A 17658-nucleotide genomic window follows, 5' to 3' on the forward strand; every position below is an offset into this window, starting at 1 on the left:
AATTAATTTTACCGTTATTAGTGTCACTAGATATCAACTGAAATCCCAAAAATGCTCTTCTATATCCCCATAGGAAGCAATTGAGACCTGTTATTATGCCACATTCAATTTCGCAAGAACCAACGGAACCTACGATTATTCTTTTAAGATAAAAAGAAAACAAAAATCCTTTAAAAAAGTCTCAAATATTTTGTGAAACCTCGTAGTAACAGTACTAACAAAGCCGTGAAACAGATGTTTGAAGCTAAAGCTGTTAGAGAGATCAAACCATACTTCACAGGAAACGAGTTTTGACCTGTGTTCACAGCGACTGGACTACAAACCGACCGAAAAACTATTTAAAAAATTGACGAAGCTCAAAAACCCAAATATGATTTTAAAAACAAATATTTTCAAAAGTCATAGCAGAATTAAAATCTCAACAAACAGCAATGGATTTTGTTGCAATACCTCGGGAAATCAAATGGGCTTGTTAGTAATGAGACTAAGTCACGAACCCACAAAATAGCAACAAATATTTAAAAAAGCCAAAACTTCAAACAATTTTACGAGATCACACTGTTCAAGGCACTATAATAATAAGATGATACCTGCAAGAACTGTAAATTGTCACCTTCTCTTCATTTTGACATCGAGGACCCTTCTTTATTAGAGGATTACGAGGAGATGACAAAAAACCCCAAAAATTTTAACAGAATAGAAATCTTGAAAACTTTTTGTGAAATCTCGAAAACTTTTTGTGAAATGAATGGTCGAAGCAATAGATCACAACGTATAACCACGCGCAAAAAAATGTTTGAGTCAACAAAAGTAATTGAGTCTTCTACTTAGTGAGGTTGAGTGACTTAGTTACGAATATGAAAGCAAAAATGATTCAGTTAAAAAATTCTCTCATTTCAATTTTAAAGTCATCAAAACTAACAGCTATAAACTGAAATCTTTAATTATTTTGAATTGTACATCCTGGGGAATCATTGAGAGCTATCGCTATCAGGTACATGGAGCACAACAACAACGAAAAGACAAACATAGGCAAAAACAAAACAAATTCAATTAAATTTTGCGAGATAATATGATAATTTGACAAGGAAACAAAATGAACTCATAAAATATGCAATTTAGCTCAATAATATAAAAAATGAAAACGTGTAGTAATAAAACAAAGAGACCATTATTTGAACATAAAAGCATTACCATTACGAAAAATAATTTATAGCCACGGGAAATGGTTTTATAGTTTTCTGCTTCCTTTTACTAAGACTGCGCCCGAAGTTGAGAGAAATAAGATAAAATATTGGCAAATTTCAAAAAATAACCGAAATTTTTTTATATCAATTAGGTTCAAAGTCATAACAGACTTTAGATAACAACTGAAAGATTTGTCTAGATTCATTAATACCTCCTAAAAAATAACTGGATCCTTGACTGGGGACAATAAGTCATTAGCCTCCATAAAAGTCAACAAATGAAATCCAAATTCAAGAAGTACACCAACAAATTTTAAATGGAAACAATTGGTCAGAGCCACAAAACAATGAGCTTATTCTGAAACCTTAATATAGTCTCGTTGGGCCTTGTCTTTTGTTAATAGTGTCTGTCGTTCATTGAGCCCTGATTTGAATTTCTTGTAAGTAAAAAAGTTACGCCCTAACAAAATCTTAAAAAGTTACGCTCTGACAAAATCTTGCGCTCTAACAATAGTTTTCTCGTAAGGATCCATGGCGAGATCAAGATCAGCCCAGATGTTACTGCGCGTCTAACAAAATATTCATTTGTTCGAAAAAATACTCATCAGTTTGTCAAAAAAATTCATTTTGTATAATTTACGAGTTTTAATTTGCAAAAAACTGGCGAAAATTCAATTCCAGAATACTCTCAAAGCCAGCGGTTGTTGATCTAATTTTTCAGCTGAAAAAGAAAATGGCCGCAGTTTTAAGATATCTATTTGGTCCCCAATTTGGTCCCGAAAAAAGTCGAACTTTGAAAAATTCAGCAAAAATTCTAGCCAAAAAACTCGGATCGAAGAATTCAGCAACCCTGCTCTATCTCTAGAAATAAAATCAATAACACTACCGTAAAATATTTGAACAAATTTTAGCAAAATTGACGAAAATTAGGTCAAAAATACCGAAAATGTGAATAAAAACAGCTGAATTACGTCAAATATTCACAAAACTTCAAACCTCGATAACTGCCTATAAAAAGCGAATATTGAAAAAATCTTTTTAATTCCATATTCTACGCTGAACGGGCTTTTTAATGATACCACTCACAACTCTCTACGATGATTATATCGATCAGCGAAAATTGTTTGAACAAAAAATAACCCATTTGAGTATATAGTTCCTCCCCCACTAAAGTGGGTCGGAACAAAAAGTTTTCGTGATTACTTTTTGATTCTTTCATTGTTATATAATAGAAAATAAACTGAGAATATGTACTGAATACCAACTAATGGATAGAAATTTGTCTGAACACTAAACGTCATGAAAGTTTCTATAACAACTGGTTTCACAAATGTTGGCTTGTTAATAAAATCTGACGCAATAAACATTAACCAAGCTATCCTCTTCCACAGTTCCCTGCTTCATTTGCACTGCAGGGTAACATATTATATTGATTCTGAGAAACTCTTCAAACGTCACAATTTTTAGTTTGGGATTAGTCCACTTTGCTCTATCGACAACACCCCACAATCCAGATAACCTTCGCACAAAAACAACGCAACGCGATTGTAACGACCAAACACACAAAAAGTCTTCTCGAATTCTTTTCACACACTCCACAGATTTTATTCCAAGATTCGACAAAGGAATCATATCGCAGTTTCTCCCCGAAATATTGATGTACAAAATTTGTTCTGCTTGAGGATCGTACAAACAGAAACGATCGAAATCAATCTCGGATATCAGTTTCGGAAGTTGACGACAACCTACCTGAAATTGTACCTCATGTTCAAAACGAATTTTGTTGTTGATTTTGTGGAAATGACACCAGTTTATATTATCGCCGACAAAATAAGGACAAACGGGAACAGCCTGTCTGGCATCGCATGAAATTGGACCGCTCATTTCACTTTCGGCCTCTCCCTTGCTTAGATTTGTAACCATATAGTACTGACCAGAAGCTTCAATTATCACATTAGCTGCCCAGAATTTTGACCGCAAGACACATACCGAAGAAATTTGTTCGTTGAACTCTCTCCGCAATTTAACTTCAAAAAAAGGCTCTCTCTCATTCAAGTGTTTAAGTTCGCGAACTGTTAATTTTTTCATTGTGCACTCTACCTCATATGGATATCTGGAAAACTTTGCTTTCTTCGCTCCTCCTCCAACTTTTTATCTGCTAACTCGTCTTTTATTTTTAGGTCACTCTTCTCTTCAGTTTTAAATGGCGATGCCGTTTCTGATCTGCACATTTCCGAACTCCAAGTTTTTGTTTCTGCGGTGTCCTACTCTTTCTTTTCTACCTCATTTGGATATCTGAAAAACATTTGCTTTTCTCGCTCCTCCTCCAACTCTTTATCTGCTAACTCGTCTTTTACTTTATGGTCACTCTTTTCTTCAGTTTTAAATGGCGATGCTGTTTCTGATCTGCACATTTCCGAACTCCAAGTTTTTGTTTCTGAGGTGTCCTTCTCTTTCTTTTCTACCTCATATGGATATCTGAAAAACTTTTGCTTTTCTCGCTCCACCTCCAACTCTTTATCTGCTAACTCGTCTTTTACTTTATGGTCACTCTTTTCTTCAGTTTTAAATGGCGATGCTGTTTCTGATCTGCACATTTCCGAACTCCAAGTTTTTGTTTCTGAGGTGTCCTTCTCTTTCTTTTCTACCTCATATGGATATCTGAAAAACTTTTGCTTTTCTCGCTCCTCCTCCAACTCTTTATCTGCTAACTCGTCTTTTACTTTATGGTCACTCTTTTCTTCAGTTTTAAATGGCGATGCTGTTTCTGATCTGCACATTTCCGAACTCCAAGTTTTTGTTTCTGAGGTGTCCTTCTCTTTCTTTTCTACCTCATATGGATATCTGAAAAACTTTTGCTTTTCTCGCTCCACCTCCAACTCTTTATCTGCTAACTCGTCTTTTACTTTATGGTCACTCTTTTCTTCAGTTTTAAATGGCGATGCTGTTTCTGATCTGCACATTTCCGAAATCCAAGTTTTTGTTTCTGAGGTGTCCTTCTCTTTCTTTTCTATCTCATATGGATATCTGAAAAACTTTTGCTTTTCTCGTTCCTCCTCCAACATTTTATCTGTTAACTCGTCTTTTACTTTTTGATCAATCTTCTCGTCAGCTTTAGAAGACAATGCTACTTCTGATCTGCCGATTTCCGCACTCCAAGTTTCTAATTCTGAGTTGTCTTTCTTTCTCTTCTCATTTTCGATTTTGACTAAACATGGTTTATGCTCTCCAATGCCTGTTAAATGTATGCTAGAAGTCTTTAAGCCTTGATCTTAAGGAGGCTCGGTAATGTGCGTTCGCACATAAAGTTCAGACCCCGCTCATCCATATTTTTGGCATATATATTTCTACAAAATTAGGAACAGTCATTTTCAAAAAAAAAATGTGTATGAACAAAAAGACCACCTGCAACACAAAAAACTCAGTGGAGTAAAAATGACGCATACGATTGATGAGATCAACCATTATTAAGAACGCAAGTCAATAAGAACAACAAAATCAAACAACAATAACAACAAACAATAATTACATCCAAAACTTTATGTAAATTTAAAAATAAAAGTTTATTGAAAAGTCAAAATAATGTCAGATAAAACTGAAACTAAACAAAATAAATTGTACTTCACTAGAAAAGATATTGTATTACTCCATAATAAGGCTCGGTAACTATTAGACATATAATTGATATATACCAAAAAAAACAGCAATAAGAATTGGCTTATATTTCAAAAAACAATTAATTTCGAAGTAATGAACACCATTAGAGGGCAATTGAAAGCGTCCAACATGCTTATGATTACGTACACCTCTATAGGTGGGCATTAAGATCTGTTACTATTCATTATTTTATGAGGTTACAAAAAAAACAACAAATAGAGACATTAAACAAAAACTCAATTAAAACTTGCGAGAAAACGCTGTCCGAGCCGTAAAGCCAGATTTGGCCCCACAAAATATGTTCAATTTTGCCTTCCCCAAATGCCAATAATAAAGTATGCGACCTCTTATTAACGAGATTAGGAAAGAAGTAGACAAAAAACACAAGAACAGCAAAACTGAGTAATTTTTTTGTTTTTGTTTACAAGTCATGAAAGCGGTTAGCTAATAAAAGAAAAAATTAAATAGATTCGCTTGTTTGTCCAAAGGAAGCACTAGAGACCTGTAACTTTTCAGAATAGGTCTTAAGTTTAAAAAAAGAAAGTCAAATAAAGACAAAAATCAAAAATCTTTTTTTTTAGAAAAAACCGTTTCGAAGGCAGTAAAATTATAACAAACTGTTATTTAAAAGCATTAGATTTTTTAAACTTGCTTCCTTTTTGAGGACAATAAGGCCATATGTAACCTGTAATTAGCGAGACTAGGTAACAAATTGACAAAAAAGAGCAAAAATGCTAAGTTAGAAAACCTTTTTTCAAAATTTTAAAAACATTCGTTTTCTAAGCCATTAAAGCTATCTACTCAAATCAGAATATTGGCTCAATTTTTCTTGCTTAAAAAGCCAACCAAAACTCATTATTCAGAAAATTTCTTATAACTAAAAATACAAAGTAAAAACAACAGTTAAAGGCAATTGTGAAAAATTGAGTTAAATTCTTCAAAAAGGGGCGTCGAAGCCGTTAAAATCGTAATTTATGCCTTTAAAGACTTTCAAATGTTCAATTATGTCTTATTTTGAACGTCAATGTTGTAATATACGAACTGTCAAAAATGTGATAATGTGACAAAACAAGAAAAGAACGTGAAAACCTAGTATTATCAAAGCCAGAAAACAAAAAATCTAACGCGTAAAACGGCAAAGGTTTTGAGTTTTAAATCAATTGGAAAAAGAGGAAGAAGAATCAATCTTTCTTTGCTGACACTAAGCTACAAGTTGGCCAAATTAAAAGAAATATACTGTCACGGTTCAATAAGGCATTTTTTATTTGAAAATCAAACATTTTGAAAAGTCAAAACGACCATAATTTTTCGAGTAAAGAAACTAGATACAACTATTTGGAACGGTTAGGAAGCCAATTAGACGTATCAACAGTGAGATTTGATTTGAACTGTTCTGTCCTTTGATTAACCTAGAAAGGATTAATTTTTTTCAAAAAATGATCAAGTGATTACAATCTGAATCATTTTTGGACCAAAGAGTCCAAGATTGGACCAAAACTAGCCTTGCGAGCGCCTTTCTTTCATATATAACACTCAATTGTTTCAAATGTTTTAGGTCCAGATAATTTGTAAAGGTAGCACAAACGGCGCAATTTCAATTCCTGACTCCTCTCAATGAAAATGAAAGTAGTACTAGTTACCCTTGTAGTTCATAAAAATTGTGTTAGTTGTCTTCGGGCGTGTACTTGCGGCAAATTTAATCAAAGTTGACTAAAAAAGCATATTTCGGGCAATTTTGACGAAAAGGATGATTTTTGAAATATTTAGCCAAATTTTTAACCAAAATATTAAATCAAAATAGTCAACAAGACATTTTTGTCTCAAAAGTTCTGGAAAATTTGAATAAAAATAACGCAAATTGCTCTAATATTCACAAAATTTTAAAGCAAAATAACTCAATCTAGTAAACGAAATTCAAAAACTTCGTTTTAGTTTCATAATCTACGCTGGGCGCGCTTTCTAATGATACCACTCACAACTGTCTACGATGAATATATCGGTCGGTCAGAATTGTCTGAACAAAAAAACCAGTTGAGTATATAGTTCCTCCCCCCTCAAGAGGGGTCGGAACATTATTTACCGTTTCCAAGCTTTTAAAAAGCTAAAATCGTAAAATTATCTACGTTTAGAAACGCCTCAAAACTGTAAAATCAACACTTAATAAAAATTATGAAATATGTTTGATCTAGACTTAAAAACGGATATGTGATATCTACAATTAGAAATTCAGAAATTGTGTAAAATATTGCTGAGAAATGTTGAAATTACGTAACAGCTACGCTCAGAAATGCATACTTATTTAAGATATACGGTTATCAATTCCACAGAAATGTAAGATCTACGACTAGAAATGCCAAAATTAAGAGTTATATACTCATAGAAACGCAAAATTATTTAAGATCTCCGTTTAGACATGCAAATTTTATTTAAGATAAGCTCTTACTGCGTTTACAGCGCAAAAATATTAGAAAAATTTATCGGAGAGAAATTGCCATACCTCCGCCAACGTCGCACTCCTCTGTCTTCTGGCCTTCCTTAATGTCAGCTTTAGAGAATGATGTTGTTTCTGTTCCGTAGGGTTCCTCAGACGCAAGTTTATGGCATTTTATGTTAGTGTGCTCATTTTCCAAATGACCATTTTCAGGTGATGTTCGATTTTGAGAACCCGAGAATTCTACTCCTGCAAACAATTCCAAAATTGATGTTGCTTTCTCTTTTAATTTCTTAAAATTGTCCTCAAGTTCTCCGAAGTTCTCGGTTTCGCGCAATTGTTCAGACATATTTTTGTTTTCCAATTTTTCGCATTGTTTTTTGAAGTCTTCAACTTTTTTCTTCAAGCTACGATGCTCTGTTATCATCGAACAATGAGGAAGTCCTAAAATATTTCTCGAATCTTGTTGCAGCTTGAAAGTATTCTCAATCAGGCTCGTTAAGGTCTCTCCTTCTTGTTCAATGTTCGCAATACTGATATCAATTGATTTAAACAAATTTTGTTTAATCTCTTCCCATTTTTCTTCTAATATTTTTCTCAATTCTTCCCGATATTTTTTATGTTTTTCTTCCATTTCAGCCAAACACTGTTTCGTTCTTCGCAGAGGTTTCTCTTGCATTTCCAACTGGTTTAGAAACTCGGAAACATCTTTTTTCGCTTCCTTTGCCCGATTTTGCGCTATTCCCATCTCATGCCGGCTATGTTCATGTAAGCATAGCGGACAGAACGTAACATCGCAAGTTTTGCAATAGTTGATGTGCAGCCTCCTGTGGGTTTTGCAAATGACGGGAATATGATCGCTTAAAAACTTGATTTCGTGACATTTTTTCACATGAACACTGACACAGGTTTCGCATAACAACCCTTTTGTTTTGACATTTGAAGACTCATTGCGCTCGCAATCTCTGCAATAATAAAGATCGCATTCTGAGTCGTCACACGATGAACAACAATCCATTGTTTCGAGAAATTGAACTGATGAATAAATATTTTGTTTGAGTAAATTTACCAATCAAAACGCGCACAAATGAAGCCAAATAAAAAGGTGTTTATTAATAATCGTTTGTTTTCCGTTAACTGGGTAAGAGAGTTTTGATCGTAATAACATCAACTTATTGAAATTGTTAGAATTTCGATGCCAACTGTAACTTAAATTTAGTTAGAAATATTAGAAAGTTCAACTTATCAGTTTAATCAGACAGGAGCAAATTGATTGCCGTGAATCAATACCTGGTTCAAACTGATGATTCCAGATATTTATTACTTATAGATAGATTATTTGTTGTAAAATTTTCCCAGCATGTATTGAATAATTATGATACCACTGGAAGTGCGAATGAAATCTTAGAAAAATGCAAACGCATTCTATTTATGGTATCACTTGTGACTGATTTCTAGGATTTTTGCAGAAGCAACACATATTGGGTAAGCCTTGCGACCCCTAATATAATTCTTAGTGCTAAGATTAGTGTTGTATCTTGACTTATTCGCACTGATATTGGGTATATTATTTTCTAAAAGAAAAGTAATTTGTTGATGACAGTTTATGCTTAGCACCTATTCTTTTAACAACTGTTTTGCTCATTCATTCTACGATGGATCAACAAACAATGAAGTTGCTGACCTACACAGGAAAGGCACATGACTTCCCAATCTGGAGCACGGGATTTGTGGCTACGATGCAGACGAAGAGGCCATACAAATCACTACTGGGAACAGAGGAGCAACCTAATGAGACTGTATCATTAAACAATAGGGCAAGTAAAGATGAAAAAATCCATAAGGTGCTAAAGGATGCAAATGAGAAGGAAGTTACAGGCTTCAAGAAGAAACAATGAGTGGTGCCATCTGGCACTGGCTCTAGATGTAATAACCTTCATGCTGATGAGGCATATCTGTGTGGGAGATGACGGCATAGGAGATGAAGCAAAGGTTAGAAAAATTTTTCAAGGGAGATTTCAGTTGAAGGAGACGCCAACAGAGTTGATTTAGGAGGCAGAGCTGACTCAATTGCAGATCGAGAATTCAAATAATTGGGACAGCTTCTTCATCAGAGGACTAGAGCTGCTCATAGGGCTTCAAGAAGCAGTCTCGGAGACCCTGTTGAACAGTTTGGGATCCGCGGGCCACTTAACAAGGACTGCAGGAGGAAGGAAATTTTGTTGTGGTGAATTAGGATCACCTATGCAGAGCATGGAGAAGACAAAGAAATGGAGGCAAACATCAGTCAGTGGCCCTGGATCCAACATTGGCTACACAAGACGAGGAATACTCAGCGGCTCTATACCATTGGAAAACAGCAGCCATGCCAGTGGACAGTGGTTGTACAGATCATATAGTGAAAAACATTGATTTGTTACTGGACTTTGTGCCCATTTAATCAGCGGTCAGAAATCTCAACAAAGAGGCTTCCAGAGTGGTGAGCAGAGGCTGTGTGAGGATCGAAATACCCTCAAACAAAACGTGAATTCAAGTGCCAAACAAACAAACTTTCAATCTGTCTGACTTTTCTTCAAACCTCCTATCAATCTCAAGATGCACTGAGTTGGGATATAGTTCCACTTTATAGAAAAAAAATGCTGCTTGAAATTTCTCTTTGACTCAATAGTTCCAGAAATCATGGGAGTATCCATTTTCCACGATGCTTGGATCAGAAACATGGCTCTGAGACAAGGATTAGGCAAATGCCCAGCAGAGCTTATGCGAGGCCGCTCAATCTTCATGAAAAAGAGATACAGAGACCTCAGCACTTTTTAATCCCAGTCACTGAAAGATAAATTTAGGAGTTACACTGAGTGTGTAATAGATACCTCGCGTCGTACCCAACTAACACATATTAATGGCAGTTCGAGATCTGATGATCAAGGAGTCGTAATTGGGCTCAGTCCATAAGAACATTGACACGGCCCACCTACTAGATCGGGGTTTTAGAAACTGGTGATCAAGCACACAGATGATTGTCATCAAAACGATGGCAACAAAGAGAGACAGGGCTTATCTAATGAAATAAAAGAGGAGTGGCATGACAAGGAGAGTGGGTGATGATTGGGACGAGTAGCAGCGGGCAAAGAATGACGGGGTAAAGGCACTCCAAGACTTGTGATATTGTGAGATTGCCGGCAAAAGGGAAGTCATGCCGGGCTAATGTGCTTACAAAGTAAAATCGGGACCCATTGATCGGTTCGGCAAACAAAGGTACGCTATATGGCAAAATTTTCAAACGGAAGGACGGATAATTGTATGCAATCTGAATTAGTGCATTTATGGTTTTAAACAGGCTGCTTACAATTGGTTTAAGGAGCTGGTTAACACCTATATGATACAAGACGTTCACTACGTATCACGTTTCACTAGACGTATAAACAATAACTGCTTTTTAGCGAGAGCAAGAAGAGATGATCATGTCTGCATATTTTTTTCTGGGTGACTTCATTCTATGATCAGGATGCATGACAGTGATATCCGATTCATGAAGGCTCTCGAAAGAAAATTCCACATGGAAGGCAGAGGAAAACTGCACTGGTTTATATGCCTCAGAGTCCGACGACAAGAGGGCAAAGTCACAGCTGACCGAGAGCACTAAATAAAAACAATGATTGAGTAGTGTCGAATTGATCATTGCAAACCCTCAAGAACTGCAGGCAACTTCAATTTGAAACCTCAGACAGCACAAAACGGAGACGGAGAAGTGGTTTCAAAAATCAAAAGAAGCTTGTTTGGATCACGTGATTATTTGACCGAGCATACGAGACCGGACATAATGTCATGTTCGCAGCCAAAATTTAGTCCAGACAGTTGAATGCAAATACCAATCAACACTGGCTATGCGAAAAATGACTCTTACTCCAACTTTGAGGTTCAAAGTGTTTATAACTTAATTAGACAAAAGAAGCTAGTTATTATATAAGTGGGGAAAAAAATGCAGACTGGCCTGGTAATGTAATCATAAAAAAATCCACGACGGGCTACAAATTCAAGCTCAACGGACGTGGTGGAGCACTCAGCTTGCGTGACAAGAAGCAGGCCACACTTGATCTTTCTTCATCAGACGCAGACCATCAGGGCATGGCAGCAGCAGTTTTTTGTATTGAAGTAACTTCTAGAAAATTTTGGCATGCGGCAGATAAATTCAAAGCCAATTGGAGAAGACAACCAGAGTTATTTTAGCTTTTGCCAAAATTCATTCGGTCACAAAAAGGAGCAAGTATTTTAGGACAAAATCTCACTTCACTCTGGACAAGACGGAAGATATTTTTTCTTCACCAAGTCCCTGCTGACAAAATGGCAGCCGACAACTTCTCTAAATCCTTACCAATGTTCAGAACATTTTTGATGGGAGAAGACTCTACAAATGAGCTCAAATCTGAGGGTTGTTAGAAAATCGATTCAAACTGTAGTCTTAAACTTAGTTACAAATTATTATAAAGTTTAACTTAATTTATTAATCTTCAAGTAAATCACAAAAATCGTGCTGTAAATCATTACTCGGTTCAAACTGATAATACGGGATAAAAATTATTAGAGTTAGATCATTTGATAAAAAATCTTCCCAGCCTGTTTTGATTGATTATGATATTACTGTAAATGAGAATAAATTCATAGAGTGCAAATGCATTCTATAGGTATCCTTTGCGACTGATTTTTAGACATATCACAAAAGCAAGCCCTATTGGGAATCCTTTGCGACCACAACTATAAATCCCATTGGTTTGGTATCTTGAATTATCTGCTCCGATATTGGATATATATACAGCTGATATTTGATTCCTTTTCAACCCCAAATCCGCATTATTATCTTAATCTATTGATGAGATCTCTCCTGAAAACCTTTAAGTTCTGCTGTAAAATAGTAATTTGGTGTTATCTCAGTTTTGAGAAATTAATTCTTTTTACATAGTTAAAAACGCTCTTATTCCACTTGCGAAAGTCCTTACCTCAACAACTAAACAATTTTCATTATTATTTGTACCTGAAATCGGGTACGTTTGCACTGACTGGGTAAAAGATTAATGATAGTAGTAGGCATAAACATCTTGAAAAATTCAAGTTTTAATGCTTTTAGCAGCTCAATTTACATTTACCTCAAAACTACTGCCATGTTGAGTCGTTGGAGCCTCTCTTTATTAACATAAGCAATTATGAAGATAGCAAGGTGTAATGGAACAAGAATTCGATATTGTTTCTGGCGCGAGAAGAAAACCTGTTAATCTTGAAAAAAATTCTTGAAGAATTTTTTTAAAATTTATCAACAATTGCACAGAAAAGCAAATAACGTTGTTCTCAACTTCGATATTTCCGAAAATCGTTATTTTCGAAATCATTTATGATTTTCCAAAATTTTTCATCCACAAACCATCAGAAAAAAAAGATTTGACTCAAGGTAGGAAAACTGACGTCTGATGAGTTTTAATTGGACAAAATATTCACAAGTATTTTGAAAAGTTTCGAAATTTTAGCTTTTCAGTTTTTTCGATGATATCGGGGCCAGTTTACCTTTTGAATACTAATTTCAAACATCAGTAACTTGTCGCGTGTTGCCAATATAGACCTATCCAACGCAAAATTTTGTTTTTACTCAAAAACTTTCATCGCATGAAGTTTTGACTGGAATTTGTCAGATATAGTCAGTAAACATTTAATTGCTAGACAGAAAATAATCATGCAGACAATTTTAACGAAATTTTTTCGGTCATCGTGTTCATAATACAAAAAATCAGTTAAGCAAATAATGGGAAAAATAATCAAAACAAATAGCCAAACAAAAGGATTTGAAAAATCTTGAACTACTCGCTAACTTTTATGTTAACCAGCAACAGTTGACCCAAGCTGATAACTTTGCTGATGACATAATTTAAAATTGAGATAAGCTATTCTGTTCCTTGATCAAAAGTTATGATTTTCTTCTCTAAAAACAAAAAATCAAATTTTTATTTGTTTGCGGCTGTAAGGATGCTTGTTTGTCCAAACAAAAACTTTTGGAAAACTTGATACTCTTTTTCAAATGTTCATGAAATTCCTTTAAAATTGTTTTTTCTATTTTTTAAATGATGTGACTCCCTCTTCTATAAACTTTCTTGATAGCTTTCTGCATTAAATTATTTTCCAATGCTTAAATAACCTGAAAAAAACTTTGCTGATAACAATTTGACTGACGATATTTGTGATATTGTGCTCCATTTAGAACATTTGGATGTTTTTTTCAGGAAAGCATACCAGATCTCCTTGACCCAATTTGTTCAATCTAAGATTTGAGAATTTTCAATACAAACTACCAAAAAGAAATTGCGTCCACGAAAAATCAGAACAGATTTTAAGAAAGACAGTGGCTATGCAATTTCTTTCAACTTTTTTTTCTGTTTTCAAAATCTGTTTTGACAGTAAGGGTAAATAAAGACAAAAAAATTCGAAACTTGGCATTTGCTGTAATATCTGGAAAATTAGCTGAACAGTATCACATTATTTCACTTGCTTGACGTTTGCAAAGTTGTCTCACACTGGTCGTCAAACTCGGAAGAAATAGCAAAGATGTTTTTTGTGAACTGATTTTTAGAACGGACATAAGTTTAAAAAAAACTCCAAAATGCCGAGAAAAGCTGGGTCAAGCCATTCAATAATTTTTCTCATGTTCATAAGGCCAATATGGTAAACAACCATCCACTGAAAACTATATCAAATACCTCCCAAAAAACTCTATATGGCCCAGAATTATTTCATTTTAAAATTTTTAACAAAAACTGCAATCAGTTGCAGTAATGAAAATGGTAATGCAGCCACCTTTTGATGGCACATTTTTCTTCAGGAGTCAGCAGAAGAACGTGCACAATTCACAATCGACAAGTTCTCCAAAAAAGAGCATGGAATGCGAAAACTTTGATCGGATATAAAAGTTACCTCAAATGTCGTCTTTGATGTTGTTGTTTGCGCTTCCCTGTTGATCTTATCCTAGTTTTTAGTTTCCTGAGATTTCAACTCAGGTGAAAGTTTTATCTTAAAATCTACAGTATTAGGACAAACAACTATAAGCCGAGTTTCTGAAGACTTAACCTATTTTCGCAAAACAAGTAACACCATATTTTTTTCATGCGAATTCTAGGTCTCGTGGTTTTTGGAAGCGCTTTTAGAGTTTTTAGACCTATTTAGCTTTTATCAAAATTAGCTACCAAACGATGCAAAATTGTTTTTTTAAGAAGTCATATCCGAGCAAAACCAGCAATTTTATTTCCTCATAAAGAGAAAAAATTCATGTATAAAAAAAACTTTTCCCAAAAACGTTTTTAGAGGAAATTTAGGGCTCAGCTAGCATGAAAATGAAAGATTCTTGCCGGTAAAAAAAAACCTTTTTGAGTTTCCCTCGAAATGGTTGAATCAATTCTGTCATGGTCGATAACACGGGTCAAAGAATTCAATAAGTTGAATTTTAAATTTAATTTTGAACTGAAAATATACAAAAATTAGCTTGTATTTATAGTAGTTATATATGCGAAAATATACAGAGAAAATTTAGATTAGCTAAAAATAATTTACATGATTGGCATGTGAATAGATCTTAACTCCGAATCCCGGAGGTGATTTTCTATTTTCATCAACATTTCATGAGAATCATATATGGCTTGGGTACAATCGAGTTCATTAGTTGGAGGTCGGTGGATGTAAGAATCAGGTTTCTGTTGGTGGGAGAATTTACTTCTGACATATGATTGATAGGTCAATAAGATAATGATAGCGCCAAAACAAATTTAGAATTGAGTTTTGTTTTGTGGCCATTACTTATCGACACAGCAATAAAGTTCGTCAGGTAAGCTCTTCTTTCGTTCTTTGAAACTTTAATAAAGAAAACTTCTAAGATTCTTGATGTTTCTTTGAAACCATCACATCCTCCCTCTTTTCTTAAGCAAGTTTGTGGGTATAGGTTCTCCAAATCTCTCGGGTTGTTTTCTGTTTCTTGTTGATGTTTGTGAAGGCTCTGTGGTTTCGGGTTGTTGGTGCTCTGAAGATGATGTGGCTGCAGAAGCTTCATCTTGAAGTGAAGGTCCCACATCTGTGCTCTGAAGTTGTTGTTCTGATTGAGATATGGTCTCCTCCACTGCTGGTTCAGTTTTCACATTGTCCTCGTCTAGTCTCACAATTTGGTTGTCGCTCACTGTAATAGTTCGTGCTGAGTTTTCGGGCTATATGAAAGATGTGTTCAAGCCCTTCCTGATGATGAAGGTAGCAGGAACTGTCTTTTTCTTTTCGTTGGCCTTGAATAGAATTGGTTCGCACAAGTCGGAATCTGCTATTGCTGGTAGTCTCACTCTGCGTCACAACAAGAGTTCAACTGGAGTTTTTCTCCTCGTCTTTGAAGTGTTGCGATGTGTCATCAGTGCCCTTTGCAGCAATGCTCCAAATGACACATTAAGGTTGGGACTCCACGCCTGAAGTGCCCGCTTCACTGTCTGAACTGCTCTTTCAGCTAGTCCATTAGCTCTTGGATGATAGACGGGTGATTCCATTTTCTTAATTCCCAGTGATTCACACCACTGTTTAAAGTCACCACTTACAAATTCAGGACCATTGTCAGATACTAAAGTTTTTGGTATTCCAAATCTTGCAAAGATTTGACTAAGATATATTTTAACTGTTTCTGATGTTCTATTTTCCTCATGGAAGGCTTCTATCCAACCAGAACCTGAGTCAACAATTACTAAGATATTGCCTTGATCCTTAACATAACCCCAGTCCATGTGGAGCCGTTCCCAAACGTCGGCTTCTGGCCACGTAAAGACTGTTTTTGCCAGGCTAGGCCTGTTCATTTGACAATTCTTACATTTACTAACAATAACAAAGTGTTGAACGTCCTGGGTAATACCAGGCCACCATGCTTTCATTCTGACTGATGCCTCAGTTGCATTTTTTCAGGGATGTGTCTCATGCGCTTTTGCCAAAACCAAGTGTCGTAGTTTGGGTGGAATGAAAGGAACAACACCTGTGAAGATGATTCCATTATGTAAAGTAAGTGCATCTTTCTTTTGTTCGGATCCATTTTCCGCTTCTGAACATTGTTTTCAATTGCCGCTTTTGATTCGTTTCATTATGTCCTGGAAGAGTCTGTTTGTTCCAAGTTCAGTTTTGAGTTCTGCTTGGGTCACCAATTCACTCTGGGCGAAGTAGATGTTATTGATTTCAAAGCACACTCGATCGTTGTCCGATTCCACGTCGTCAAAATCCATTCTGCTCAAAGCATCTGCATGGGGTATCTGCTCTCCTGGCGTGTACTTCAACTCATAGTCAAAACCCATTAGAGCTGTTGCCCATCTTGTGATCCTCGCTGATGCTGTCATGGGGATCTCCTCGTCTGGTGCAAAGACATATTTGAGTGGTTTGTGGTCAGTCTGTAGTGTAAATCGTCTTCCAATAAGGAATTGTTTTAGTCTTGTGACCACAAACACAAATGCCAGTGCTTCCCGCTCTATGTTCGAGTAGTTTTGCTCCGCTGGAGTCAATTTTCTCGATACATATATGACTGGATGTCCTTCTTGCGAAAGAACCCCGCCAATGGCTTTTTCAGAGGCGTCAGTAGTAACTGTTGCTTCTTTTTGTAGACTATACGGCTGTACTAGTGGGTTAGCACATAATTCATTTTTTATGTCTTCAAAGGCTTTTTGTTGCATTTTGCCTCATGAGAAATCGCTATTTCTCATGTTATTTAAGGGTAGCATTTTTGTTGCAAAATCAGGAACCATTCTTCCGTAAAAATTAGCTAGCCCAACAAACGATTCGAGTTGTTTGTTGTTAGTTGGTGCTTTTGCATTTTTTATTTTTTCAACATGTTTGGGATCTGGTGCTATTCCCTCCTTTGAAAAGGAGTATCCCAAAAAACTAACACTATCGACTGGTTTTGAGTTAGATTTTTTCTCATTAATAGTAAACATTTTTTCACGTAGTCGACTCTTGACTGCAAGCGTTCTCTTATCGAACTGCTCCATGGTAGTTCCATACACCAATACCTCGTCTTGAAAGATCACAACACCTTTGATTCCTTTGAGTATTGATTCGATGCAATTCTGGAAGATTGAAGAAGAGTTTTTCAATCCCTGAGGTAGTCGGCACATTTTGAACAGTCCCTGAGATGTGTTGATTGTGCATATATCTTTTGCTTCTTTGTCAAGTTCAATTTGATAGTAGGCATCTGAGAGGTCAATTTTGCCGAAGTGTGAGGCTCCATGTAGGTTGTGGAAGATCGTCTCCCTGTCTGGTATTGGGTAGTCCTCATCCATGACCTTGCCATTGATGTGCACTTTTAAGTCCACGCAAAGTCTCAGTTCTCCACTCTTCTTTCTCTGC

General features: G+C 35.7%; 1 protein-coding gene across 2 annotated transcripts; it reads right to left on the minus strand.

Annotated features, from left to right (window-relative positions):
• Positions 1 to 2386: 2386 nt before the first annotated feature.
• On the minus strand, positions 2387 to 8301 carry LOC142351071 (uncharacterized). 2 transcript variants are annotated; one of them, XM_075403153.1, is made up of 2 exons: positions 7342 to 8301; positions 2387 to 4395 (listed from the first exon to the last, which is right to left on the minus strand). In XM_075403153.1, the coding sequence occupies exons 1-2, from the start codon at positions 8291 to 8293 to the stop codon at positions 3452 to 3454; spliced, it is 1896 nt and encodes a 631-aa protein (XP_075259268.1). In that variant the 5' UTR covers positions 8294 to 8301; the 3' UTR covers positions 2387 to 3451. The 2 variants fall into 2 exon arrangements, with proteins under 2 accessions (XP_075259268.1, XP_075259267.1); XM_075403152.1 differs by having other exon boundaries at positions 2387 to 4422.
• Positions 8302 to 17658: the final 9357 nt, after the last annotated feature.

The sequence above is a fragment of the Convolutriloba macropyga genome, chromosome 12, assembly GCF_964194025.1.
Source record: "Convolutriloba macropyga chromosome 12, txConMacr16.3, whole genome shotgun sequence".
In the NCBI taxonomy this organism is placed as follows: Eukaryota; Metazoa; Xenacoelomorpha; order Acoela; family Convolutidae; genus Convolutriloba; species Convolutriloba macropyga.